Genomic DNA, 26,915 nt, shown 5'->3' with positions numbered 1-26,915 from the left:
ATTTTGGTAATTAACTTATAGTTTTAAACAAGACAAGCATGTAGAATTTATTATTTTAGGAGTCTGTTACCTAGTAGATGAATGTTTTCGCTTTGATCAAAGAATTTTTCTGTTTGTCATGTAGTATGATGAAGTAATCTTTGTAAAAAGGGTATAAAAACCTGAGTCTTGATGAGGGTCCTTGGGAATCCTGATTTGGGACGTTGGTCCCCAGGTCCCCGGGCCCCGAATAAAGCACGACATAAACTGACTCCTTGTTAGTTTGTGTTTTAACTTCCTTCCGGGCAACACCTGGACCCCTTTCGCTGGTACCCTTGCAATAAAGTACCACCTGCGGAAATTCCATATGAAACCTCTCTCTCTCTCACCACGGCCGGCTAAAAGAGGGGCTAACTCACAAGGGCATAAGCTGAAAGCACTGAGCTGAAATCACTGAAAGCTGAAATCACTGAGCTGAAAAATCACTGCTCTGCCCGATGCTGAGAAGCCCCTCTACCCAGCTGAGGAGCGCCCTGACCCCCCAAGGAGCTGTTTCTAGCGAGACATCCTTTGGGGTGGCTGTGGCTCTCTGGGTCCCATCGGCGGACCCCATCCACCAGCTGGCGTGACCCTGGAAATATTTGGGCTGGCGAATAAGCATGCATTCTATTTCAGCATAACCCTTGCAAATTTCAACTGAAATCAAAACTTTACATGATGCACAGAAACTGTTGGGAACGAGAAATTGGGTTCGTCCCCTGCTTGGGATTTCAAATGCAAATTTAGAGCCATTGTTTGCCCTCTTGGGGAGAGAGCCCGACCTTTTATCACCTAGGCATTTAAACAAAGAAGCACAGATTGTGCTTCAGAAAGTGGCTGATGCCATCTCTCAGAGACAGTCAGCCCGTTGGGCCCCTGAATTACCATTGTGGTTAATCGTTCTGAACCCCAGCAAGCAACCCCATGCTTTAATATTTCAGTGGGACTCGGGAAAAAGCAGACCCTTTACTAATCATCGAATGGGTCTTTTTGCCTAATAATATGCCCAAGACTATTTCCATGCAGGATGAACTTATGGCCATGTTGATTATCAAGGCTCGTCAAAGGCTGACCTCCTTGGCTGGGAAAGATTTTGATTGTATCTTTCTGCCTCTCACTATGTTTTATTTGAATTGGTTGCTACAGATGTCTGAAAAATTGCAAATTGCTTTAGCAGATTATCCAGGACAGATATCTATCCATCCACCTAAACACAAATTGTTAAGTTCTTGTTTTAACTTACTCCCTAAACCAAAGAGAAGTGAGACTCCTTTGCGAGCTATGACAATATTCACAGATGGTTCTGGGAAAAGCCATAAATCAGTGATTGTATGGAAAGACTCTGAAACTGGAACCTGGCAATCTGATAATGCTGTTGTTGAAGGGTCTCCACAAATAGTGGAATTAGCCGCTGTGGTCAGAGTGTTTCAGAAGTTCAGTACACCTTTTAATCTGGTTACTGACTCCGCATATGTTTCAGGTATTGTTCAAAGAGCAGAAAATTCTGTTTTGAAAAATGTTAAAAATGACACTCTTTTTTCCTGATTGAAACTGCTGGTTACTCTGTTAGACAAGAGAACAGCTCCTTACTTTGTTATGCATATTAGGTCACAGTCCAACCTCCCAGGTTATCTCACTGAAGGCAACGCCCAAGCAGACTTGATAGCATTATCAGTGCAGCATGTTTTACCAAACAAAATAGAGCAAGCAAGACTGAGTCATACTTTCTTTCATCAAAATACTGGAGCCTTAATAAGACTTTTTGATTTAACTCCAGCTCAGGCCTCTAGTATCATCCCCACATGTCCTGACTGTCAGCGTTGCACCTTTCCTAATGTAAATACAGGAGTCAACCCAAGACGTTTACAAAGCCTACAGATTTGGCAAACAGATGTAACACACTTTCCTGAATTCGGCTGCTTGAAATTTGTGCATGCTTCCATTGACACATATTCAGGTGCTCTGTTTGCCTCAGCTCACACAGGAGAGACAGCAAAGGATGTCTGTCGTCACTTTTCTGCTGCCTTTGCCTCACTAGGAATCCCCCAACAGATTAAAACAGACAATGGACCTGCATATATTTCCCGTAGAGTTGCAGATTTTTTCTCCTTGTGGGGTATCACCCACAAAAGAGGCATACCACACTCACCCACAGGACAGTCCATTATAGAGCGTGCCCATGGCACCCTCAAACGCCTTCTCGTACAACAAAAGGGGGGAGCTGGAGACACCCCCGCTGAAAGGTTATGCAAAGCTCTATACATTTTTAATTTCTTAAACTGTTCAGTAACAAACTTGAATCCTCCCATGACTAGGCATTTTGCATCATCCACATCGCTTTCCTGCAAGGAAAAACCACCAGTACTAATCCGTGACCCAGAATCTGGTACAATCCTGGGCCCTTACCCCTTGATCACTTGGGGAAGGGGTTTTGCTTGTATCTCCTCAGAAAGAGGACCTCGCTGGATTCCTGTAAAGAATGTGAATCCTTTCCGAGAACCTCTACAGGCAGCTGACACCACCGAGTCCACAGGAGAATAGAAAGAGGAGGAACCTCACCCGGACTGCAGCTGATGTTCTTTTGTCCTGTCTAGGAAATTGTGAACTTTGAGTTTTGTGCCAGTATAAAGGGTGTGAAAACTAGAGATATTACAGAGTCCTTTTGGTGTAATTCAGGCAAACAGCCATTGAAATTTTAATTATACCAGGGCACAAGAAAAAGATAGTCCTCACCTCCCTACCCTCAGGAGGCAAGTATTGAGGAAATCCAAAAATAGCCATATTTGCAAACTGGAAAGCAGACAAAACAACTGAGTGCCTTATATTTGACTGATCTTTTAAAAAGGAAATATGCTAAAAGCAATCTTTTTCTCTCTACAATATAGATCAAAACAAACAAGCAAAAAACCATGGGACTGAATCAGATGCTATGCTTATTTATGAATCTTTCTGATCACTCAGAATATATCCATAAAAGCATTCAGCTGCTGAAGGATAGTGTGTTTAAACTAAAGGTAGAATCTGGATCCTGGCTAGATAACTTGTTTAGTGGCTGGGGTTTGACACCTTGGCTAAAAAATTTTCTCAGAATAGGAATGCATGTTATGATTTTAATAGTAGTTGTGTTAGTTATGATACCTTGTTTGCTTTAATGTGTGCAGAGACTGATTGATAAGGCTGTTAAAGGAGTGTTTTTGGTTAATACAGAAGGGGGAGATGTGGGAATACACAAGTCTGAGAGTAAGACAGACTTAATTAGCATGACTAGTCTGGTGACTAGGATGCTGTGGCAAGGACAAACAGAACTTTGAGCTTATGAGAAGATGGGATTAAAATCTGTTTAAGGGAAAAGATTCAATCAAACCCCTATGATAAAGATGTTGTATAATGCATGAGTTGCTTGTATGATCTTCTAACCTAATTATTGTAGTAGAAATTATTAACTTCACTGAAATGGTATATAAGACTTGGAAAACCTCAGTAAAATCGAATTCTGATCATGAATCAGTCTTCCTGTCTCTCCATCAATCGCCGATACCTAACACCTCAACTAAACCATGGCACCAAGTTGCCACATCCAGTCCTTTTTTAAACAAATCCAGGGATGGTGACTCCACCACCTCCCCAGGAAGACAATACCAGTACTTTATCACTCTTTCAGTAAAAAAACTTTTTCCAAACATCCAACCTAAATTTCCCTTGGTGCAGCTGAAGACTGTGTGCTCACATTCTGTCAGTTGCTGCTTGGAAAAAGAGACCAACCCCCACCTGACTACAGGTAGTTGTAGAGAGTTATAAGGTCACTCCTGAGTCTCCTTTTCTCCAGGCTAAACAATCTCAGCCCCTTTGGTCATTCCTCATAGGGCTTGTGTTCTAAACCCCTCACCAGCCTTGTTGCCCTCCTCTAGACCCACTCAAGCATCTCAACGTCCTTCCTAAACTGAGGGGCCCAGAACTGGACACAGTACTCAAGGTATGGCCTCACCAGTGCCAAGTACAGGGGAAGAATGACCTCCCTGGTCCTGCTGGCCACACTATTTCTGATATGGGCCAGGATACCATTGGCCTTCTTGGCCACCAGGCACACTGCTGGCTCATGTTCAGTTGGCTGTCGACCAGTATCCCCAGGTTCCTTTCTGCTTGGGCACTGTCCAGCCACACCGTCCCAGCCTATAGCATTGCAAGGGGTTATTGTGGCCAAAATGCAGGACTCGGCACTTGGACTGATTAAACTTCATCCAGTTGGACTCTGCTCATCCATCCAACCATTCCAGGTCTCTTTGCAGAGCCCTCCTACCTTCCAACAGATTAACACACCCTCCCAGCTTAGTGTTGTCTGCAAATTTACTAATGATAGACTCAATACCCTCATCCATGTCATCAATATAAATATATAACAGAACTGGCCTCAGCACAGATCCCTGAAGGACACCACTGGTGACTGGCCGCCAGCTGGATGCAGCACCATTCACCACCACTCTCTGGGCCCAGCCATCCAGCCAGTACTTAACTCATCAAAGAGTGCTCCTGTCCAAGCTGTGGGCTGCCAGTTTTTCCAGGAGTATGCTGTGGGAGACAGTGTCAAAGACCTTGCTGAAGTCCAGGTACAAAGGCTGGCCGTGGAGAACAGGTCTACCCAAGATCTGACAACCAGGTATGAAGTCTGGCACAAGAGAACAGGTCTACCTGGGATTCGAGAGCCAGGTACTGAGTCCAGCCCAGGACAACTGGTCTACCCAGGGTTGGGCAGGCAGGTACAAAGGCAAGCTGGGGACAGCTCGTCTACCCAAGGGAAGGCCAGCCGAGGACAAGTCCACCAACGATCTGACCATCAGGTACCAGGTCCAGCCCAGGATGATGGGTCTACCCTGGATTAAGGAGGTATGAGGGCCAGCCGTGGACAACAGATCTACCCAGGATTTGCTAGTCAGGTACCAAGTCCGGCCCGGGACAACAGTCTACCTGCTATCCCTTTGCCAGGTGGCCAAGTCCGACGAGGGAACCTGGTCTACCTAGCATCCACCAGGAAGGCGGGCCACAGCATGGCACGGGACAACCGCTCGCACCCCTCTTGGCACCCCGAGCGCCAGCTACAAGGGGCACTGCACGCTCCTGCCCACCCTGCCGGGCCCCTGGATGCCAGGTCTACCTCCACACCTGCAGACAGCAGCGAACGGATGCCCCCCCACTGCGCGTGCGCACGTGGGGAAGGGATGCCCGCTGCCTGCACAGCCAAGCCCCCGCCCCGTGTATCGGGCCCGGGACCTGCGTGGAAGAGAGTGCGAAGGCGGATCACGCTAGTGTGGGTGCCCACACCACTAGGGGCCCCTGTCAGCCCCAACCCGCCAAAAGAGGAGGAGGAAGGCACTGCGCCCGCATGCCGGAGCGGCTGGCCAGCCTGGCTTGAGCGACAAAAGCTTGTGTCGAGGGCTGATTCTCAACAGATCGCAGCGAGGGAGCTGCTCTGCTACTTATGAAACCCTGACCAAGAATCAGGTCGTCTACTGTGGTTGGATAGGGACAGGCGCTCGGAAGATCTCGGTTGTAACGGAAAGAGCAGAGAACACTCCAACCCCCCAAGATAAGCTATCACCACAAGAATGTAACCTACTAACACGTGCCAGTACTTTTCCATTCTCCCTACTAACTCAGGAAGTGTGGCAAGACCCCTCTGACGTAGTGAAGAACCCCAGAGTATTTAAACTGCATGTTTGAGATAATAAACGCTTGTAACCGTCCACCAAATTGGTGTAAGCGTGCTTGCAATGCCCGAGCGACACAGGAAAATGTGTACGCCGTGCTGTCATTCCTAAAACCAGGCCACCGCCATTGCAGAAAAGAAACAGCAGCAGTCTACGAATGATTTAGCGCCAGATGCTCCACGATCATGTGGTACGCGATGGGGGAGAGGCAGCTTTGCATCTGTCCGCCCCTCTGGTCACGACCACGAGCGGCGCTGCACACCGGGCCCGCCCACAGATGGGGGAGCGGCCGGCTATTGCGAGCTCACCGAGGCACCAGCAGCGCTATGGTATTGCTACATCTAGGCAGGATTCTGACTTAGAGGCGTTCAATCATAAACCCGCCAGTGGGTCCTCAACCAAGCACACGCACCAGGGGTCTGAACCTGCAGTTCCTCTCGTACTGAGCAGGATTACTATTGCAGCAACACATCATCAGTAGGGTAAAACTAATGGTTTCATTACCAGTATTTGTACCATGCTAGTCAAACATCCAATCTTCTACTGTTTTCAGAGTCAGTCACACCCCAGCACACACAGGATGCTTCCTCCTAGAAGAAAGCTCCCCTCGGGGCTCACACCCCCTGCTCAGCGCATAAGTGGAAAATCAAATTAGTGGTATTTCACCAACAACTGGGACACCAACAGGCAAGTCACCATGCATCCCTAACTAGTATTGCTCACAGCCAGCATTCACAGGCACTATCTGGAATAAGGCCAGCACTCTACACCCCACATTGTTTTAAGGATACCTGAGGGCTTACAGGGCCACACAGCCATCACAAGGTCCAGGATGGTAGATTGACGCCTGGCAGCAGAAAAGCAACACCTCACCTTTAACATGCAGTGAATTGGAAAGGAGACCACTGTGTCAGAGCACCAGACACCACCATGGCTTCCCCATGACAGAGAACCCCAGAAGAACTGGCCTCCCAAGGCTTCTCCTACAATGACACCCAAAAAGCCTCAGACAACAAAAGGAAATGAACCACAGAAACAGCAGACCCACTGTCCTGGGTTGTAGTTTAGGATGTATTCTATCATCATCTTCAGTTAATGGACCATCAATGCCTTTTGCATAACTCATAGATAATTCCCGGAGGGAGTTATCTCTCTTTAATGGGCCATCAAGGCCCTCTTCCATGACTCATCATCCCATTGTGAGATGCTCCGCCCATGGGAAGGAGCCAAGCATTCTCACCTGGATATAAGCTGGGATTTGGGACAATAGAAGCAGCCTTCACCCACTGGATTCCCAGAGGACCGGAGCTACCAGACCTTTCTACGAGATCACTGCTTCAGGAAGACCACCTCGTCTGGACTGCTTCCATCACCCTGATCAGGTTGTATTCTGACTCTGTCACTGGTTTTTCTTTTTGTATTTATTTTATTTTATTTTATTTTATTTTATTTTATTTTATTTTCCTTTTCTTTTCATTAAATTTTATTTCTGACTTAGAGCCTCACTTGATTTGTTTTCAAACCACAACACCCACATACACATTCCTGGGACAACAGCAGCTCAGCACACACCCCCAACTAGTCAGCTCCACCACAATTCAAGGCAGGCAACAAGCACATGGACACAGGACTCTGCATGCACACAAAAGCAGGGCATAGTATTAAAAGGATCCTTTCCATGACTTGGCACCAACAAGTTTTAGATCATGCCCAGGGCCACCAACATCAGCAGGCCACCTGCAAGCTTTCACGGCTCAGTCACACCAGAGGAGGAGCACAGAGGGTGCAACCACCCACAGCTGTGGACAAGGGTTCCCCTAGTGAAACAGCAGGATAGGACCACTGGGTAGGGGGCAACCACAGCAAGCCACATCTCACTCCCTGCTGGGAAACCCATCCAAGCATGCAAGAAAGTGCCACCGTCCTTGCCACAGGCTAACCAGCCCCCACCCACCTCACAGCAATCAGTATATCCCTCTGGAAAAGCCAGGGAGACAGCAAAAGATAACCAAATAAATCCACACAGCACATCTCACAACCCATGCTAGCCACATGGGTCACAGGGCTGGGGGAAAAATCAGGCTCACACTTCCCAGTCCTCTTCCCCACCAACTCTACATTCTCATTTCTCCCTTCAACTCCATGGCCCACAACCTTTTGTCATGCAACACTTCTTGCTGCCAACAGCTTAGAGCCATGAGGGAAAAACAGGCCAGGGAGGAACCCCCACTCCACCCACAGGCCTAAAAAGCAGACCTGCTCACAAAACCCAGGCCCCCACCAGCAACCACAGCAGCCAAGGCAAGCCAGATACCATGAGCCACCCAGCATAGTGGCTTGATCACACCACTTTACAATCAAAGGAAGAGCAAGATACCACCAAAGCCTCACCCACAACATTCCCCAGGGCTCTGTTGGGTTCAGGTCCACATGCTAGGGCAAGTGCAGCCACCACAGCCAGCCACTAGCCACACAAAACTCCCCCAGCCATGCAGGTCCCTGGCTTAAAGCCAAGTAAGGGGGACAACTTCAACAACACGCAACTGGGGGATAGGCTGCCACCACCCTGCCCCCCCATCAACTCATCAGGCAACTCCTATCACCAAAGGCTCCGAAAGCAACCAGGCAAGCCAATGCAAGGCCATACAACCCACAGCACATCTGACAGGGGAACACTGGCAGCATGTCAGGAGGAGCAGGAAACAAGGTGCCACCACCACCTCAGCAAACCAGGCTCATCCTCGGGGTCCTCAGGAAAAGCCAGAGAAGCCTCCACAGTCTCGACACAACAGAGCCCCAAGCTACATGGCACCCTTCAGCTGCCAGCCAACCACACCTGACAGCCATAAAACACACCTAAGGCAGAGCAGGCACCAGCTTAAGACCAGGCAAAAAAGGGATGAGGCACCATCGCCTTACCCACCACCATCCCTGGAGAGATACAGGATGAATACAAGGGCCTTCACCCTTCACGAAGCTGGCACCAGCTGGGCCAGAGCAAGGCACACTTGCGGCTTCTCTCCACTTCATGCCTTGTAGTAATTCACTAAGCATTACAGGAACCAGGACAAAGCCATGTGACTTGTCCCGTGTCAGGCAGCACTTTCTTTGCAACGGTGACCACTTGCACAGCCACCGCTCGTCCGCCTCGGACACAAGCACAGGAACAGCCTGTGGGGATGCGGTCTCATATTTCAAACAGATGAGTCTGAAGCCGCGGACTCCACCTAGAGAACCAATCAACTTGCCTGGGGCAGCATGACAATGGCCACTGCCTCCTATGATGACGTAACTGGAAGAAGCCAAAAACAGCAACCCCTTGGCAAACTTCCAGGTGCGGTGGGGACAACAGGTCTACCTGGCCACCTGCAAAAATTTGCTTGAGTCCCGCCAGAGCCGGGTAAACCTGTTCGCCCCATGACTGCCCGCCACCACAGCATCCCGCCAATGTCTCTGGCAGCAGCTGGCAGACAGCACCTGGTGGACGGTGCCTGGCGGACGGCGCGTGGCCCTGGAGCCGGGTAGACCTGGAATCCCGGGGCCACCCAGGGCCGGGATAGACCTGTTCGCACCGTCACTGCCCACTTTTGCAGAGCCACGCCACACCTCCGGGCATGGCTGATGCCCACGCCTGGCCTCGGACACGGGTAGACTTGGCACCCTGGCGCCGCCCAGGGTCGGGGTAGACCTGTTAACCAAAGGCTGTTTTCTAGTGGGGTAGAGCAGGTTGTCAACTACTTGATTGAAAAGGCTAGACCTGTTACCCCCTATGTCTACATGCCGTTATAGTGTCCTGAGCATTTCTCCGCACTTGTCTGGTGGCCACAACTGGACACGAAGCACAGTCGACCTACCCGCCAAGCCTTGCTCCACATATGAGTGCTATCAAGCGTCTCCATGGAGCTGGCAACATGTGGCCACCAAACGTCGGTTCAGAGGCAGGTAGACCTGGCAGCTGACTGCCCTTTAGAACATGGGTAGACTTCTTCACCCTCTTCCCAGACACCTCCAGGCCCACATGCTGACAACTCTGGGCACAGCTCGTGGCCGCTCCTGGCTTTGGAGCCAGGTAGACCTTTCTGCTGAGGGCTGCCCTGGAGCCGGATAGACCTGCCTGCCGAGGAACCCCTCCGAGCCTGGTGGACCTTTCTTTCTCATTCTAACCCGCCCCTGGGGGAAACCCTCAACCCTGAAGTGCCCTGAAGTTGGGTGCATCTAGCAGCCCCATCCCACCCAAGAACCCAATTTCGAAATCAAGAAATATTTCAAACAATAAGCAATTTTTTTAAACTTTTTTTTTCTTTTCTGTTGGAGCAAGAAACATATCCAAGAAAAATTTTATAACTTCTTCTTCTGCACACAGACCACTCCCTGCCACACTCTTGAGGAGCCTCTAACCTTTACTCAGCCTGCCCACACACTCACCCACTGAAACTGCCCACAGCTGGGCCTCGCTCAATTTCCAAAACAGAAAACATCTCGGGTGAGAGCATGGAGAGGAATCATTTAAATGTGAAGGAACTCGTCATGGAGCTACCGGTCCACAGCCTGACTTTCCCGGCTTTAGGATTGCCCTTTAATAAATCAGAGATCTTTTTGTGTCACTGGATGCAGGGAATGCACAGGGGCAGCAGACAACAGCCAAATCCTGCCCCTGTGACACACAGAGATGTTCGCAGAGAAACACAGAAACAGAGACAAGTGAATACAGAGAAACATACACACAAACACGGAGACAGGGCATAGCTTTGCTGAAGGAGTTCATTGCTCATTCAGTGGAAATGGCTCTGGGCTCACAGGGGATCACTGGCACCCTCCAGGGTTGATCATCTCCTGCTGCTGCTGCAGAGGGACAGGATGTGGGATTCACCAACACTTCCAATCCTAAAAGACAGGGCCAAACATGACCCCCTCCTGTGTCCAATGGACATGAGAAAGTCCTTATCCCCACCCCTCTCTCTGCAGATACTGCTCACCTAGTCACCCACAAAGGCAGCCAGGCACTTCTGTCACACAAGACCCACCAGCTTTTCAGCTGCAGGGAGCTGGAGACAAAGGCAGCACTAGAGACACTGAGGGGCACTGGGCTGGACTGGGAAGCAGGGGAAAGCAAGGGGGTCCTTGAGAAGAGGCCTGCAGGGAGCAATGGGGGGGATGCAGGGGCTGCTGTGCTCCTGCCCAGAAACTCTGGGGTCCTGACCAAGAGGCACAGCTGAAGCAGGGGCTGCATCCTGGGTCATCCAGGGGAATCCTGCGGTAACAGAGATGAGAAGGCAATGGGGCCCTGGAGAAAAGGGTTCCCTGGGAAAATTCCATGGGGCAGGGGTGTTGTCTAGGCTATCAGCAGCAGTTCACTCAGCTCTGCTAGGACAGACTGGGATGGCCTGGAGTGTGGTGGCCATGTGGGGGTAGGGTCTGAGGCCAGCAGAATTCATGATACCCACAAGCAGTGTTTTCATGATTTCAACATTGTCTAAATCAATCTCCAGAGGGGCCAGGGGACCTTGCAGGTTCCTGGGATGACCCTAGTGTCAGCAAGGGACAATAGGACCAAACTGCCCCTCCATTCCTAGAGGGGATGCCCTCCAATCCCAGCACCCCACTCACCTCCCAGAGATCATTTTCAGCCTTTTGCAGGAGTGCCTGGAAAGGATAAAAAAGGTCTGGTCTGCATTGGGTCTTGTCAGGCTGTGGGGGAACATGAGTGCAGGGATCAGGGTGGAGGTGCAGACAGTTGGATGGGGATTCAGGGCCTCCAAGGAGATCAAAGACACTGAAGTGGGGTGACCTGAAGAGCCCAAGGGACTGGGCTGAGGGTGTGGAAAGGGCCCTGTTGGATACAGGGGAGAAGAAAGGAATTCCATTTTAGGGACATGGGATTGCAAGGGCAGAGCTTGATGGAGACGGAAGAAACAGGATGGATGAGGAGAAAACCAGCGGGATTGGGAGATGGTTTGGGAGTAGGTGATGAGTCCAGAAATGGCATCAGGAGACTGTGTGGCCATGGACAGGGAGAAAGACAAAGGACTGTGTCGCGGTCGGTGGGAGAAATGCCACAATCGATACGATTGAATCAGCAAGATTCAGTTTATTAGAAGCGTTTACAGAATTTATAGCACATCTAATAAGCTCATGCATAAAACTAAAAGTAAGCATACTATTGGTTAAATGAAGAAGCGCGAAAGTAACTCCCACCTCTGCATTCCTATGGCTTCTGCTACACATTTGATATTGTCCAGAAGTTACACCCCAGAGACCCCAGAGACACAATGTCTCTGTCTAAGGATAAGGGCTGCAGTAAAGATAAGGGCTGCTATAAAGATAAGGGTTGATTACGTATCTTGAAGCTATCCAGCTGCAGAGTGTTTATATGACCCTTCTTAGATAATCACTCCTCTACAGGACTGAAAGGGGAAAAGGGAAAAAAAGGAATTGGGAATGATCACTGGGAGGGTGTTACAGTTTTGCCTGCTTTATCTTGGCTGAGGTCAGGATGAAAGACACGGGAAACGTAGAATCGAGTTCGGTCTTGGTTGTTTATTATATCTTATCTATTTACAGTATTTACAGTGTGCGCTCCAACTTTCCAGTTAGAGAAATGAGACAAAATGGAGAGCTTCTAACTTTTACCAAGGCTATTTAAGAGATAGTTACCCAATACCAAAGTGACACCTATATTATTTATTTTTTTGACCCAATAGTGACCCTTTCAGATTCGCAATGCAGGCATCTTTCACCCAATTAGAGAAAGCCACCCAAATCTGTGAAGAAGATGGAAGAAGAAGGTGAAAAAGAGGAACTCTGGCAACACCCTGAATCCTCCATCTTGGTCCACACACATTACTATATACCAAAACCCCAAACCTAAGTTTTCCCCCGTGAGATCACAAAACACCACTCTAACTACACACCCACAATCCCTGTGCCATCACACAGTCTCAGAAGCCTGTTCCAAGGCCTCAGGTCAAATGCAGTGCCTGCCTGAGGGTCAGCACCCTTCAGCTCAGAAAGCCTGAAATTTTCAGCTTCCAGAGTTCCAACAGGAGGGAATTCAGGCAATCCAACAAGGAGGACAACCTGGAGAGGAGATATCTGAGGAGGCCAAAAGGATGGGATGGGAGGCTACATAGGGTAGGATATGGGGACATCATGATATTGGGCCTCATCTTGGCCTGTACTGGGGGGCACAGCAGGATGGAGAAGAGCAGGGCCATGCTGAGCAGAGCCACCTTCATCTTCCTCTCACACTGGGCAGTGCTGGCTGAGGAGGCACCAGAGCAGGAGCACCTTAATCCCCTCCAGAACTCCTCCCTGCCCCCTCCCCTACAGCCCTCAGGCCAAAGCCTAGTTTGGCACAGGCCCTAGCCCTGGCTATGAGCCCAGCTCTGGCACAGAGTCCATCCCACCTGCAGCACAGATCCAGTCCCTTCCCTGGCATCTCTCCAACTTCCTGCATGAGGCACCTGCCCCTGCAAGGGCCCAAGTACCTTTGGGGGCCAAGGGACTTGCTGAAGGCAAGTGGATCCCTACTCCAACACAATCCATCCTCCAACAGTCCCCCAGAGCCAGATCCCTGCATCTCCCAGTGCTCCTCCCCTCCCAGAGCTTTTCCTGCAGGACACTCTAGAGCTGAACCCAACCCCAAATATGGAATGTGGGAGAACAATAGGGTCATGCGTAATAGGATCAGCCACATAACTGAGATCTCCAGGCAATGGGGGATGGTGATCACCTGCAGACAAGGCTGAGGCTTTGGGAATTACTCAGTTGTAGCACTTGCCACATCCACAGCACCTCACTTCTCAAACCTGCAGACACCAAACTGGTTCTGTCTCTAGCCCCAGAGCAGATTACAGAGCAGAATATACCCTGCCCTGCCTCTCGCCCTGTCACACCTGCAGCCACTCTGCCCTCTCAGAGCACCTGGGTCCCTCTCTGCACAGCTGCCCCATACAAAGAGTCCCAGGGATCCCATCCCCAACAAGGTTCCAACTGCCCCAGGCTGGGACCTGACCACAGCTCCCCAAGGGCCCTTGTCCCCACAGAGGGTCTCTGAAATGCCCTGGCAAGTGAAATACCAGGACAGTAGAAATCCAGACACGTGGACATACACTCACAGACACAACTATAGGTTTGCTGAAGGGGTTTATTGATCATTCAAGAGGAATGTCCCTGGGCTCAAGAGAAAACGGGAGTCATTCAGGGATGATCATCTCCTGATGCTTGTGGAGCGGACTGGACACGAATGTTACCAGCTCTTACAATCCTAAAACACAGAGCCCAGAATGTAAACCATCAGGATCCAATGGGACAGGAGAGGGGCCTTGTCCCCACCCCTCTCTCTGTGGGCACTGCTGACCTACTTCACTGCTGAGAGCAAGAGGCAGGCACTTCTGTAGCAAAGGACCCACCAGCTTTTCAGCCACAGGGGGCTGAGGACAAAAAGGATGCATTCAAGACACCTTGGGGGGCACTGGGCTGGGAAGAAAGGTGAACGCGAGGGAATGTTGCCTCAAGTTTGCCTGCTTTTCACTGTTTGCATTTTGTTCTCACGCAGCTTCAAGAAAACTATGTATATTTTTAGAATTTATCTACTTTGTTTACGTATTTCTCCTCTGGGAGGAGAAAGATGATTGATGGCGATGTTCACCAACGAGGTCAAAGAAGTGGCTACCTGTGTAGCCAATCTTTGGTCCTCATGTCAAAGTGTATATAAGATGGAGTCAGAAAAATAAAGATCAGAGCTTTTCCTGCTGACTTTTCTGCTGCCTGCTTCGTTCTTTTGTGTCCCTAACAGCGACATCTGGTGGCCCTCCGTGGAACTACAGCTTGCTGTGTCTGAAGTAACAAGTGGTAAGAGATGATGACCTCTACCTCTACCTCGGATGATGCCCGCATGTTGGACCTTTGGTCTGAGGTCCTAGAGAGGGAGGGAGCCTCCGTTTTCAGAGGGGACTTCCAAGAATTATTTTATTATGCTAGAACCCATGGCTTTTTCTGCAGCGTTCAGGCTGCTTTCTCCACATCAGAGTGGAGATTTATGGGTGTGCATCTGCCCCATGTTTTTTCTGCCGACTGGAGTGTGGAGTTTTTGAGGTTGCTATCAACCTGGAAAAGGCTGGAAAGGGTACTGTTTAGTATGCAGTTTCCCAGTTCTGGGGTTTCGGAGGCTGGCTCCAGCCTGATGATGTCTCCCGGGCTAGGTGCCAGGGGAGATGGTGGAGCCTTTTCACCTGTCCCCGCATGGGGGACGTGCTGCTGGGGTGGAGGGGATTTAGCCCCCTCCCACACATACGCGCTGCCGGAGGGAACACCAATCCCTGCCCCACGCAGGTGCAGAAGTGAGGAAAGCCTGCCCTTCCTCGGCGCAACTGCTGAGGTGGGCATGGGGTCCGTGGACCGGACCTCATCCGTACCCACACCCCGCAGGCATTGGAGTGCAGGGGACTTTAGGGCTTGCAAAAAGCCTGCAGGACCAGCACCGCTGGTGCCACTGACCCCCATGCTGCCGCAGCTACATCAGGAAGTCTTTTCCCCCACGTGCGTTCCCGGCACAGGAAGCGCCAAAAGAGTATTTGGACTGGGAAGGGGGGGTGGGCATGGCAGACTGTCCCCATTGTGGAATTTCCATGAAATATTCTGTGGAGGAGGAAGGTGCGGGCTCCGGGCACAGCTCTGGGCAGCCAGCCAAGTCTGCCCGGGAAGACATGGCCCTGGAGAGCGAGACCTGCCCCTCAGCGGGATGCCAGGTTGCCTTTGGCTGTCCATTGGACACTGCCACCATGCCAGGTGACGGTCTGGCAGCGGGACCACACACCATTTTGGGAGGATGTCCGGTCCAAGGCTAAAGTAGTGGGCGGCCATGGTTCGGCACGACGCCCCCTGAAGGGCAGGGATGAATTCCCCAGCTCTGCAGGTGCTGCGAGATGGGCTCTTGTCTCTGTCCCCATGGAGTCTAGGGGACAGAATTCAGAGGATGATGATGCCTCGACAAGTGGTCTGTGAGCTTTCCCTGTGCTTCGGGAAGCTGGTCACAAGAAACATGTCCATTTGTCTTGGCAAGCATTGATTGATCTCAGAGATAGGATTGGTAAGTAAAGTCTGGAGTCTCCAGAGATGATGCAAGTGCTCCGATTGATAGACACAGACGTATTACCTCCTTATGACATTCGGTGCTTGGCCAAGGTTCTCTTTCAGCCGGTCGAATATGACCTATTTGAGCCCAAGTGCTCTCAATTGGTTGAAAAGACTGCAGCACAGAATTTGCTGGCTCGTCAGGATGACCCTAGATATGGGGTCGGACCAGAAGTGCTTCTGGGTATAGGTGAGTCTGCTCATGTTAATAGGCAAATCACCGATGAGCCCTTGGTACTTCGCCAGTGCCAGAAGGTTGGCATGGCAGCATTGGTACAGACAATGGAGATGTCTGCACCGAAACAGTCATTTGCCACAATTCTTCAGAGGACAGACGAACCCTTCCTGCAGTTCGAAGAGAGGCTGACAGCTTCAGTTGAGCAACAGATGGATGATTTTAAGTCTAGAATGATGTTGCTCAAGCATCTGGCAAGGAGCAATTGCAATGCAGAGTGCAGGAGGATCATTGAGGCCCTTCCAGGCGATCCTACACTCTTGCAAATGGCCGAGGCCTGTGCAAAGCTGGGCACCACAGGTGCTAAGGTGGCTGCCGTGGCTACCACCCTGTGGGCAACCTGGAAGGGGCAGCAGGGTGGGAAGAAGAAACAGGCGAATGCTCAGGCAGGCAAGAAAAAAGGGAAATTATTTCAAAAGTGGACCACTCCTTTGTTTCTCTGTGGACGGTGTGGAAGCCAAACCACATGTCCAATGCTTGTAAGGCCACAATTCATGTGAATGGCCAGCCGCTATTTGGCTTAGGAAGTGGGCAGTGGAACGCGAAGAGGAAGTGTGCTCAGACACGAGTGTCTTCCCAGTCCCCAGTGCTGATGGGGATCTGCTGGGCAAGCAGAGTTTCCACACCCACCCGCCCCTGTCACTGTCTCTGAGGGGACCAGAATTGCTCAACTTGTTTCTTTTGAGTCTTCTGTTCACAGGCCAAAGAGATGGTGGTGAGAAGGAGGTTGCTCTGAAGCTCCTGGGCTGCCTCATGTTCACTGGACTGTTGTTCTGGCCAGAGACTGTTCTGAAACAATTTTTACTCTCTCTATCCTTGGAGCAGACATTGCAAGTCTCTCCCTTGCTGCTTGGTGTCTGAAATGGACCTTTCCTTCAGACAAATTTGTGGCCCTTTGTGACTTGGTTTGGGAGCTGTTGGACCAGGATCATCTGGAACTTTCTACCAGTCCCTGGAATGCCCCTGTTTCCTGCCTCAGAAAGAAGTCTGGAAAATAGAGGTTGTTACGAGACCTCCAAAAAGTTACTGCTGTAGTGGAAGGCATGAAGATGGTGCGGGCTGATGTGCCGTTGCCCTCCATGCTTCCCGCATATTGGCCGATCCTCATTGTGAATCTGAAAGATTGTTTTCTTGTGATTCATTTGCATCCTACAGGTATCATTGGCTGATGGAGTGATGAATGGTCTAATCCCTTGCACATTTTAGACTGGGTCTTCCTGCCCCATCAGCTGCAAAAGACAGCAAATACTTTGTTTGAGCTCATTGCTCGATTGATAATTAAATGCAGACAACAGTGCTTGCAAATTGATGGGTGCGGATTTCACAAAGTTAATACTCTCGGTACTACGGGAGAAATTTGACTGGAGCTTTGCAAGCAGTGTTTCTCTGCCAAATGCTCTGGAAAATTTTTCAGGGCAGATCGCTTGTCATCTGCCCAGCCATGAGCTATTGCAAGTGGCAAAATTCTTTGAAATTTTTTGTGGCCCAAAAATAGTCAGAAGCCAGTGCAAGGACCCACCTGTTGTATTTCTCTGGGGAATGGTTTTTCCCCAGGACCCCTGAAGCCTGTAACTATGTAGTAGGGCAGGGCGATCCAGCCACAAGCTACTTACATCCATCAGCCATTTAAACACTTTTTTATTTTAGACTGTTTACTTTTTTATTCCACACAGAGAGAAAATTATGATTTTCAGTTAGTTGTTACTATTTAAATATAATTTTGCATTACTTTGGGAGAGGAGCCTCTCTAGAGTTTATGGAGACACACTTTACAAAAAAAGGTTTGTAGGCTCTCAGTGGTATAAATTTCCAATTGCCCAGAAATTTGCAGATTTTGTGTAGTCCCATTTATTTAACAGGTTTTTAAGTTGTTTATGGGTTTTTGCATGTTTGGGGTATTATTTTAAAAATGCTTTTTTAGTACAAAATAAGGAAATTTTTTTTGTTTTTAAAATTCCTTTTTTAAAAAAAGAAATAGAGACTTTTTTCTTTTTTTTAAGGAGCTGGGGACATATTTTCTTCAAAAATTTTAATTAAATTTTATGTATATTAGTATGCACAACTTTTTGGCTAGAATTTGAATTCCCCCAACTAGTATTATGATAATATAAAAACAGTTTATTTTTTTATAATTTACATTCAGAGAAGTTTGGTTAAAAATGTTTATTTTTTTAAATTTTTAAAATAGTTTTTATTAGTTTTTTGCTGACTTTGTTTTTATGCTTTTTTTTATATTTTAAATTACACTGTCTTCTATGGAGGAGGGAAAAGTGTTAATGTCTTTGCTCAGAGACTTTTTTTTCTTTTCCAGCTTACTCCCGGAACTTCAAGGCTGCAGGTGATGGGGGAGGGAGGACAAGAAGGAGCATGCTCAGGAACGCTGATGGATGACCCTCCTCTACCCTATGTCTGATTTAAAGCAACTCAAATTTGGATCAGCTCCCTGGGGCTCCGGAGAAAGATTTTTAAAAGTCTCTCCTCCCTTGGACCAGAGGCTCCGGTAGCCAAGACAAGAGCACAGCTGCTGTGCCCCCTGGCGCAGGGCCAGCACTGTTGATTTGCAATCCTCTTCCTCTTTCTATCTAAGGAGCTGGGGGAGAGAGAGGACACTGCTGGCATCAGCCGCTCTCCCACAGGCTGGGCTCCCCCCCCTCCCCGAGACCTGGCCGGGCCTGGCCCAGGGGGCCCAGCTCGAACTTCTGACTTGTGAGGCGACGTTAGCTTCTTGCCTGCCAGAAAAGGAAAAGGACTGAGTCCCTTGGGACTTTTGATTTAAGACTGGGTCTCCAGAGGCGTATATCACATTCCTATTTGTCAGCCAAGCTGTCAATTCATGCTATAACTTTTTTAAGAAAAAAAAAAACGCTTTCACATTCATACTGAACTACCACACATGGCCACCTCCAGAAACTCCATTGGCGCTTTCTTGTCCACGAGGCTGGAGCATCCCAAGATTTCAATGGCCACAAGGACAATGCCTGTCCTCTCAGCAGGCCTGATGTATCTCCCAAAGGCCTGTGGCATGAAGGAATTTATCAGGGGCCAGTGCCAGTCAGTGCCCTGAGGATGCTGCTTGGCTGGTGTCCTGGTTTGGAATAAATTAGGGAAGAACCTCCAAAAGGAGTCCCCTAAACCAAAACCTCCACCACCCCTTCCCCCCCCAGCCCTGGGCTGGGTTCAGGAAGGAAAATACCTTGGAGGAAAAGTGGAAAAACCGGTTTGTTGACAATGAAAAAGAACACTCCCCAACACCGAAAGTGGGAAAAGGGTTACTGTGAATGAGGAGAGTTCGACGCGACGTGACTCTTGCAGACCCGGGACTTCTCCAACTTCTCAGGTCAGGTCAGGTCCGGAGCCGGTTCAAACCCTGAGGGGGGGGGGGGGGGGGGGGGGGGGGGGGGAGGAAGGAAAAAAACAAAACAGAAGCAGCGAAAAGCCAGCGGCAGGGGCAGCAGGAGAGAGAGAGAGAGAGAGGAGAGAGAGAGAGAGAGAGAGAGAAAGAGAGAAAGAGAAAGAAAGCAGCAGAAAAACAACAGCAGCGAAGCAAGGCAGCCAAGCTAGAAAGCCGAAACAGAAAAAGCCGACAGCAGCAGCAAAAGCAAAAGCCAGCCGGCCCCGCCAGAGAGGGAGGGGCAGCTGCCAGACACAACAATGTATCCAAGATATGGGATATATGGGATAGGAGGCAGGTCAACCCAGAACAGCTGGGCAGTGCGAGCAGCCCTGGTCAGAGGTGCTGGGCAGTGCTGGACACAGAAGCCACAGGAAAGCTGGCAGCAGTGCCCACATTCCCTGTGCAGGGGAGGATGAGGATGGCCCTGGGGCAGGGAGGAGGGCTGGGCTCTCGGACATAGGATGTGGGCCCTACCAGGACCCAGGGCTCGCTGGTGGCCAGCAAGGCTAGGGAGCTGCTGCTGCTGCTGAGACACCACAGTGGTCCCTGCTGGTGGGGCTTGAGGGGATGAGAGGGGTTCTGATGGGGAGGTCACAATGGAGAGAAGGGAAAAGGGTGAGTGGAGGGTGTTTTGGGGCAGAAAGATCAGGATTTGGGGAAGTTTGGTGAATGGGAAGGCCCTGGGTGAGAGAAGGCCCAGGGCATTGAGGGGATTTGAGGGTATTGGGAGGGATTTGGGATGTTAATGAGGGATTTTTGGTGTGAGAAGGGGAAAATTGCTGTGCAGGGATTGAATCTGGGGGCTTGGGAGCAGGATTTGGAGTGCAAATGGGTTCCTTGATGCCAAAACCTTGGAGAAAGGGGAAAATGTGGATTTGGAGGAAAAAAGGGGTAGTGGGATAGAAAGGGGAATTTAGGGAGTTGTGGGGGAGAGTTGGGTTTTTGGGGGTCTCCAAGACCTCTGTGCACCGTCCAGTCCCTTATAGGAGACAGAGAAGAAGCCTCACTGGAGGTGGTGGAATTGGAGGAGAATTTGGGTGAAAAGGGATGTTTTTGGTGGTTTTATGGTTGGTGGGTCCCCAACATCACTCTATGCTCACCCACAGGCCATTGCTGTCCCATAGAGGAGGAGGAGAAGCCCCCCTAGGAAGGGCTGGGGGGCATATGGTGGGGTCTGGGACCCCCTCAGTGAGGGGGAGGTTTTGGGGAGACTGGGGGAGCTGGGAGTTCCTGGGAGAAAATTGGTAGCAGAATTGGGGGACCCTCCAAGTGGAGTTTCGGGTTGAGGACTGGAGGATACCCCCTTTTCTACCATGTTTCATAGTGTGTCATGGATGCTGTTGAGACCTTCTTATTGTTCCTGAGGCTCTGCAAGTGTATTTTAAGTGGCATGGGGTGATTGTGATGGGTCAGGAGAGGGTTTGTGGGTATTTTGGAGGTGGTAGGAGAAAGACTGTGAGGAAATTGGTGCAGGGGATGTGGGGGATTGGGAATGTGGGGGGAGGGGTTTGCATGATTTGAGGAGGTTCAGATTTCAGGTATATGTGGGAATGTGCAGGGTCAGATTTGGGAGGCTCCACAGCTTGGGGTGGGCTCAGAATGGGGGTTCATGCAATTTGGAGGGTTATGGGAATGGGGGTGAGATGCTGGGGAGTTTGGACGTGGGGAGGGTCGCAAGACTTAGGGGGCTCCAAGTGGGTGGAGGGGTCACAGGAGTTGGGTGAGCTCAGAGTGGAGGACTCAGAGTTGGGGGGCTCAGATTGGGGAGGGGTGACATGATTTGGGGGCATCTTAGGATTGGGGAAGTCGCACAACCCTGTGGGACCAGATTTGAGGTTCATATGATGATGGTCTCATTTTTTAGGGAGTCACATGACTTCAGGGAGGTCAGATTTTGGGGGTCACAATTTGGAGGAGCTCAGATTTCAGAATCACAACTGGGGGGGATTATGGGAGTGGGGTTCCAATTTTGGGAGGTGCCATGAGTTGGAGATCTCAGTCTTGGGGTCAGATTTAAGGGGAGTCACACAACTGGGAAGGGCTACAGTTTGGGGGAGGTAATATTTGGGAGTTCTCAGACTGGGGAGTCAAATGACTTGGGAGGGTCTGAGACTCCCAAAACACACCTGGCATCCTCCTAAACCATCCTCTGGGATCCCCCAAGCCCTCATCCAAGACCCACCACACCCATCCCTTGGTGATGCCCAAAACTAGGCAAGAAAATAAAACTCTATAGTCGACTCAGCTACATAGCAGATATTGGTTTATTCAGTGCTGGGAGTGAGAGGGTCTTTCTGCCAAAAACTCCCTCAATCTTCTTTAGCCTCTGGTTACATTTTAAAAGTCCTTCTGCGCAACATCACAATTACAACATATCATTAGCATACTCATGTTTGCATAAAGCTCTCTCTTGGTTTTATAGAAGTTTGTAGCTTTTGTGCATGCATCAGTTCATTCTGTGCTGGTCGTCAGTCTTCTGGTGGTCTTTTGATGAAGACTTCTGTAGTCTTCCTCATGTTTGAACTTGTTACCTCTGTCTTCAACGCATGCCTGGTGCTTCTTGTTTTTCAGTCAAACTTGTTTTTAGCTAATTTCCCAGTTTGCAAGTTCTGTCAAACATTGCTATCTTGCTTTTGCTGGCACATGTTATCTCACTTGCTCTGCTATCTGGCTTGCTTTACCTGCACATCTTGTTACAATATTAATTATGGTTAACCTTTTGTTACATACTATTGTCCAAGGCTACGTTATTTTCATGTGGGGAAAGCAAATTCTTTCTTATCACTACCTTTTTTATACAATTTTTACCGATCTCATGTGCAACTTTAATTGGTTAATAGGTTTCTTGCCAATTACTTTATTGGTTAGTAAAAGGTATTCTACTTGTCCATCAAATCTCTCTACTCTTGGATTGTTTACATATTTTATTTACTGATTCTCATGGGACAAATCCCTTGTTATTGCAGGTGCATTTGTTTTTCAATCCAATAATAGGTTATGCTAGTGAATTCTCATACCAAGATTGTTTTTGCATGGGAACTTGCAAATTACTTAGAAGTCACAAGCTAACTTTGGCAATTTAGCAGAGTAGGCCTGATTTTATGAGGCCTTTCTTTTATAATTCTTTTACCTGTCATGACAATATACCATTTAGATTTCACTAGGACCCCTCAAAATCCCTCAAAACCCACAACCCTCCCCTTCTGAATCCTGCCTTAACTTCCCCCGTGTGGCCCCCCAAGGCCACCCAGATTCTTCCTGAGACCCCCAACCCCCCTCTAGTGTCCCCCCAAATACCACCTTGAACCCCTAACCCTCCCTCCCCTTAACCCCCCAAATGCCTTTGGAGCCACTCAAACACCTTGTAGAACCCCTGAAACACTCCACCCCCCCAGACACCCAAATTTAATGGGGACCCTCAACCTCCCGCTGGAAGCCCCAAACCCCCTCACCCAGAACCATTCCATCCCCCTCCCCTACTTGAGATTCACAAGTGCCCCAGGGACCCCCAATCCCTAATTCATCCCTGATGGAGCTGCTTGGCATGGAGACCCTTATCCCAGGGACTAGAGCCCACCTGTCCCTGTGTGCTGACACCACCTGAAAACTGCATGGGGAGAGCAGCTGGAGTTCCAGGCACACAAAATTGGATACAGAGATTACCAGCAGGGTGGGAAAGGCAGAACAGCAGCTGATAACTGTGGCAGGATAGAGCTCTGAGGGGAGTGGGCAAATAAAGAACCAGCCAAAGCAACGATGCAAGGACTTGCTGTGGCCACGGCAGGGTTAAGGAAATGATCCAGTGTGACCATTGCTGAATCTCTCTGGAAGAAGTATTGTAATATATGTTACAAAATAATTAGTGCAAAAGAATTAAAAACTACAGCATTCATAAAACCAAAGCCGGTGATGTGAAAATAAGCAGTTTGCATCAGGTGATAAGGAAAGAGAAATGCAGATACCAAAAAAGGATAATCTGTCTCCAAAAATATTGATTCCAAAGGATTTTTTCATCTGACAAGGCCCCAGTGATGTGCATTCGATATGCACTAACAATAAGATAATATTCGTCGCCAAATATGTTTATTCCCCAACAGAATTCCAGTAAGAAAATTAATTATTATTCACCCATTCCGGGAAAACTTTTCTTCAGACTGGCAGCAAAAAAAGAAAATACATGAATATGCTAAAAGGATAAAAGCAACAAAGGAGCAGGAAGACCCTCCACTCAGCCAAAAAAAAAAGTATAAAACAGGACCTTGCTAAAGCAGGATTTGTGAACCTCGGAGATTTGAAGCTCTAGAGTTCAAATCTCATTCACCCAGTGCCGATCACCTGGCTCGGCACTGTGTTGCTTGTGGCTTTTCCAAAACTTATATTTTGAGTATTTAATAATTTTTCTTTAATTATTAAATTGGCTAATTCGTTTATAGCAAGTACCAAGGCCAGAGATTTTAACTGCTGGGACAGGAGCCCCTCCACAGCAGCAGCTCCAGTGACCTGATGGGTCCCCACTTGAGTCCCCACAGCCCCCACTCACACAGTCAGACCAGGTTTCCTCACTGCTTCTGATACCTTAAGTTTTAGCTTTGTTATAAATGAATATATTCGCCAGGAGGTTCTGGTTGCCAGACCTTGGAGTTATTATTTGAATTTACTATTAGAGTGGACATACAAGGAGTATATCCCACTACTTCAGTGTATTCCTTTCCTTCCCTACTGATACAAATTGTTCCAATTATCTGCTGATCTAAAATCCACCCTTTGGGTCATTGCAGTGTTTTAGATATCTGAGTGTTATCCCAATTAAGAAGTTGCTCTGGAGCTAGTCTCACCCTTCCATGGCCATTTCTCAGCTGATTTAAGCCCTCCACAGATCCAGCAATTAGATAATCCTAATTCTGTACCAATTTCTTGCATTAACTCTATAAAAAGGTTCTTATTCGAGGCAGGTAAACCCCAATCACTATACGGTTTTTTTAGCTGTTCATACTGTTCACTTAGTGGTTTTAATTCTTCTTGCTCCATTCTTTTTCTCCTCGCCTCTGACTCCTGTCTCCTTAGTTCTTGAGCTGTTTCATTTTACTTTCTGGATCTACTCCTTCTTCGTTTCTTGAGAAACAAAAAGTTTTGACAAATCGTAAGCACACTCAATCATCATCATCCCTGAGAAGATCAAGTATTATAGGCTCACCACTGAGAGAGAATTTTTTGTCATATTTTCTTTCACACCCAATATGTTCTTCCACCCATAGCATACATTTCTAATTGGCTGGGATCATAACGTACTGTATTGGCTTGAAAATATGCCACAAATGTTGATTCCATTCTACCTCTGATCCATACAGTACGATTACATTTGTTACAGGTGGGAATAGTAGGTTCCCACCCAGCATCCCATTTGTACCCTGCGTGGGTTAAGTGCTTTCTTTTCCCTTTTCATAGAACACGTCTCTTAGGTATCAGTCTTGGGTCATAACAGACTATTTCCCCTTCTGATTGATGCATTCTATATCGAGTGCCATTATACGTGCAGTACCCCTTTTTGCCACTTCTGCAGTCATAGTGGGTTTGGTATACCATGATTTTCATAGCCACTTGTCCTGTTAGGATGGTCTTAAAGCACTGCTCACAGCCATCGACTGGGCTCTGCTTCTCAACACTGAGATGATTCTCTGGAAGCTGACTGGCCATCTTGCCCATCACTAGGCTCAGAACCACCAGAATTCCCCACAGGCGTACCCCTCTGCCTTTGCCTGCGCCCACAGGGTTCCCACCTGCGGCAAGGTAATCCATCTTCTCAGCAGCAGGGGTATTCTTCAGGGCAGCCATAATTGGAATGAGCTGCATACCTCCTCTTAAAGGCACCCCACCTTGATAGTTTGACTGCATCAGCACTACAGGGTACTTTATTTGACTGTCGGCACTCGACTTCTAGGACTTGTGCTTTGGAATTCAACTTACCCCTCACTCCCTTTTGGTACAAGAGATACCACTCTGGAGAGTCTAATTCCAATGTGCCCAAGTTAGTAGCGACTACTAAGGTATGGTGAGTTAGATCTTGTTCCTCTTCCAAGCACTTTGTACAAAGTTGTCTAGGTCTATATCCTCTCCTACAATGTGTGACCCAAATTTTGTGACAATAACAGCATTCAAAATTAATACATGGATAACATTCGCATCCTGGCAACGTGAAACCACGACATAGCCCAATCTCAGAGTGAGGCATAGTTCTAATATTTAATAGGGCTAGAGGAAGGCATTTTACCCATGACATTTTAGTTTCCAACATGAATTTTGATAACTGAGCCTTTGTACCTCCTGTTTAGCTAACTCATAAATTCCTTTGCACCCAAAAAATTTTAGAAATTGTTCTGCAAGGGCTTGTGCCCCCCAGTGAGTCTGTTGGTGGAGCCTATTTAAGACTTTACTTCTATAGTCTTTAGATAATAATTATCTCCCATCTGGCAATTTCCATTTACCTTCCTCCCACCTTCTCCCTATTTTCTCATATCCTTCAATTTCCTTTGGGGAGGGATGAGAGAGATATTCCTGGGTCTTATCCCTTCTGATGTCCGGGGTATTAATCATCTGTAATGCTGCGTTCTTAGCTTCTCTATCTGCCAAATTATTGCCCCAAGTCCGAAATTGCATCCCAACTTGGTGTCCTTTCACGTGTACTATCGAAATTGCCTCCAGTTCTCTAATAGCCTCTAGGATTTGTCTTATTAATTCTTCATGAACAAACTCTTGTCCATGAATGCCTATTAAACCTCTTTCTTCCCAAATTTTTCCAAAGGTGTGGACTGCTCCAAATGCATATTTGGAGTCTGTGAAAATTGTCCCTTTCTTTCCTTTTAACCTTTTAAGTGCCTGTAACTCTGCATACAGTTCACAAGCCTGTGCTGACCAACTAGCACTTAGGGGTCCCGACTCCACTACTTTTCCTGACTTCCCATCCACTATTGCATATCCTGACTTCCTTCTCCCTTCTATAACCCTTGCTGACCTGTCCACAAACCCTTTTTCTCCTTCTTCTAGTTCTTCCTCTTCCAAGTCCTGTCTTATCTTTGTCTACAATTCTACCACCTCTGCACAATTGTGATTAGGCTCTTCCAATGCTTCCCCAAACAGAAACTGTGCTGGGTTTTGAGCAGCAGTTGTCCATAATGCTAAATCAGGTGAGTGAATCAATATAGCCTCATGTTTCAGGAGTCTTGCATCTGTGAGCCATTTGTCTGCTTTCTGCTGTAAGATGCTCCTTACATTATGGGGGGTATATACTACCAATGGTGCTCCAAAGGTGACTTTCTTAGCTTCTTCTACCAATAGTGCCACTGCCACTATTGCTTGTAGGCAAGTTGGCTACCCTCTGTTCATGGGGTATAGGAGTTTTGACACATACCCCACAGGTTTCTTGGTTCTTGCCCAA

General features: G+C 48.5%; 1 protein-coding gene and 1 long non-coding RNA gene across 2 annotated transcripts in view; both read left to right on the top strand.

Moving 5' to 3' along the window:
• The window catches only part of LOC136373301 (uncharacterized), a 178,254-nt gene that overhangs the window by 93,514 nt on the left and 57,825 nt on the right, over nt 1-26,915 (top strand). The gene's annotated exons all lie outside the window — the stretch shown is intronic.
• On the top strand, nt 1,615-5,495 carry LOC136373412 (uncharacterized). The gene is made up of 4 exons (XM_066338316.1): nt 1,615-2,404; nt 3,927-3,991; nt 4,578-4,722; nt 4,999-5,495. The coding sequence occupies exons 1-4, from the start codon at nt 1,615-1,617 to the stop codon at nt 5,493-5,495; spliced, it is 1,497 nt and encodes a 498-aa protein (XP_066194413.1).

The sequence above is a fragment of the Sylvia atricapilla genome, chromosome W (genome assembly GCF_009819655.1).
Source record: "Sylvia atricapilla isolate bSylAtr1 chromosome W, bSylAtr1.pri, whole genome shotgun sequence".
Taxonomy (NCBI): Eukaryota; Metazoa; Chordata; class Aves; order Passeriformes; family Sylviidae; genus Sylvia; species Sylvia atricapilla.
The sequence above is the reverse complement of the archived record's forward strand: the minus strand, read 5'-3'. Positions and strand labels throughout refer to the sequence as shown.

What these genes read in the sequence shown, in the direction of transcription:
- LOC136373412 (XM_066338316.1), top strand. Translation starts at nt 1,615, where the DNA reads ATGCATATTAGGTCACAGTCCAACCTCCCAGGTTATCTCACTGAAGGC. An exon ending in AATCCGTGACCCAGAATCTG is followed by an intron (nt 2,405 to 3,926) that starts GTACAATCCTGG and finishes GCCCTCCTCTAG; the next exon opens with ACCCACTCAAGCATCTCAAC. An exon ending in ACCTGGGATTCGAGAGCCAG is followed by an intron (nt 4,723 to 4,998) that starts GTACTGAGTCCA and finishes TCCCTTTGCCAG; the next exon opens with GTGGCCAAGTCCGACGAGGG.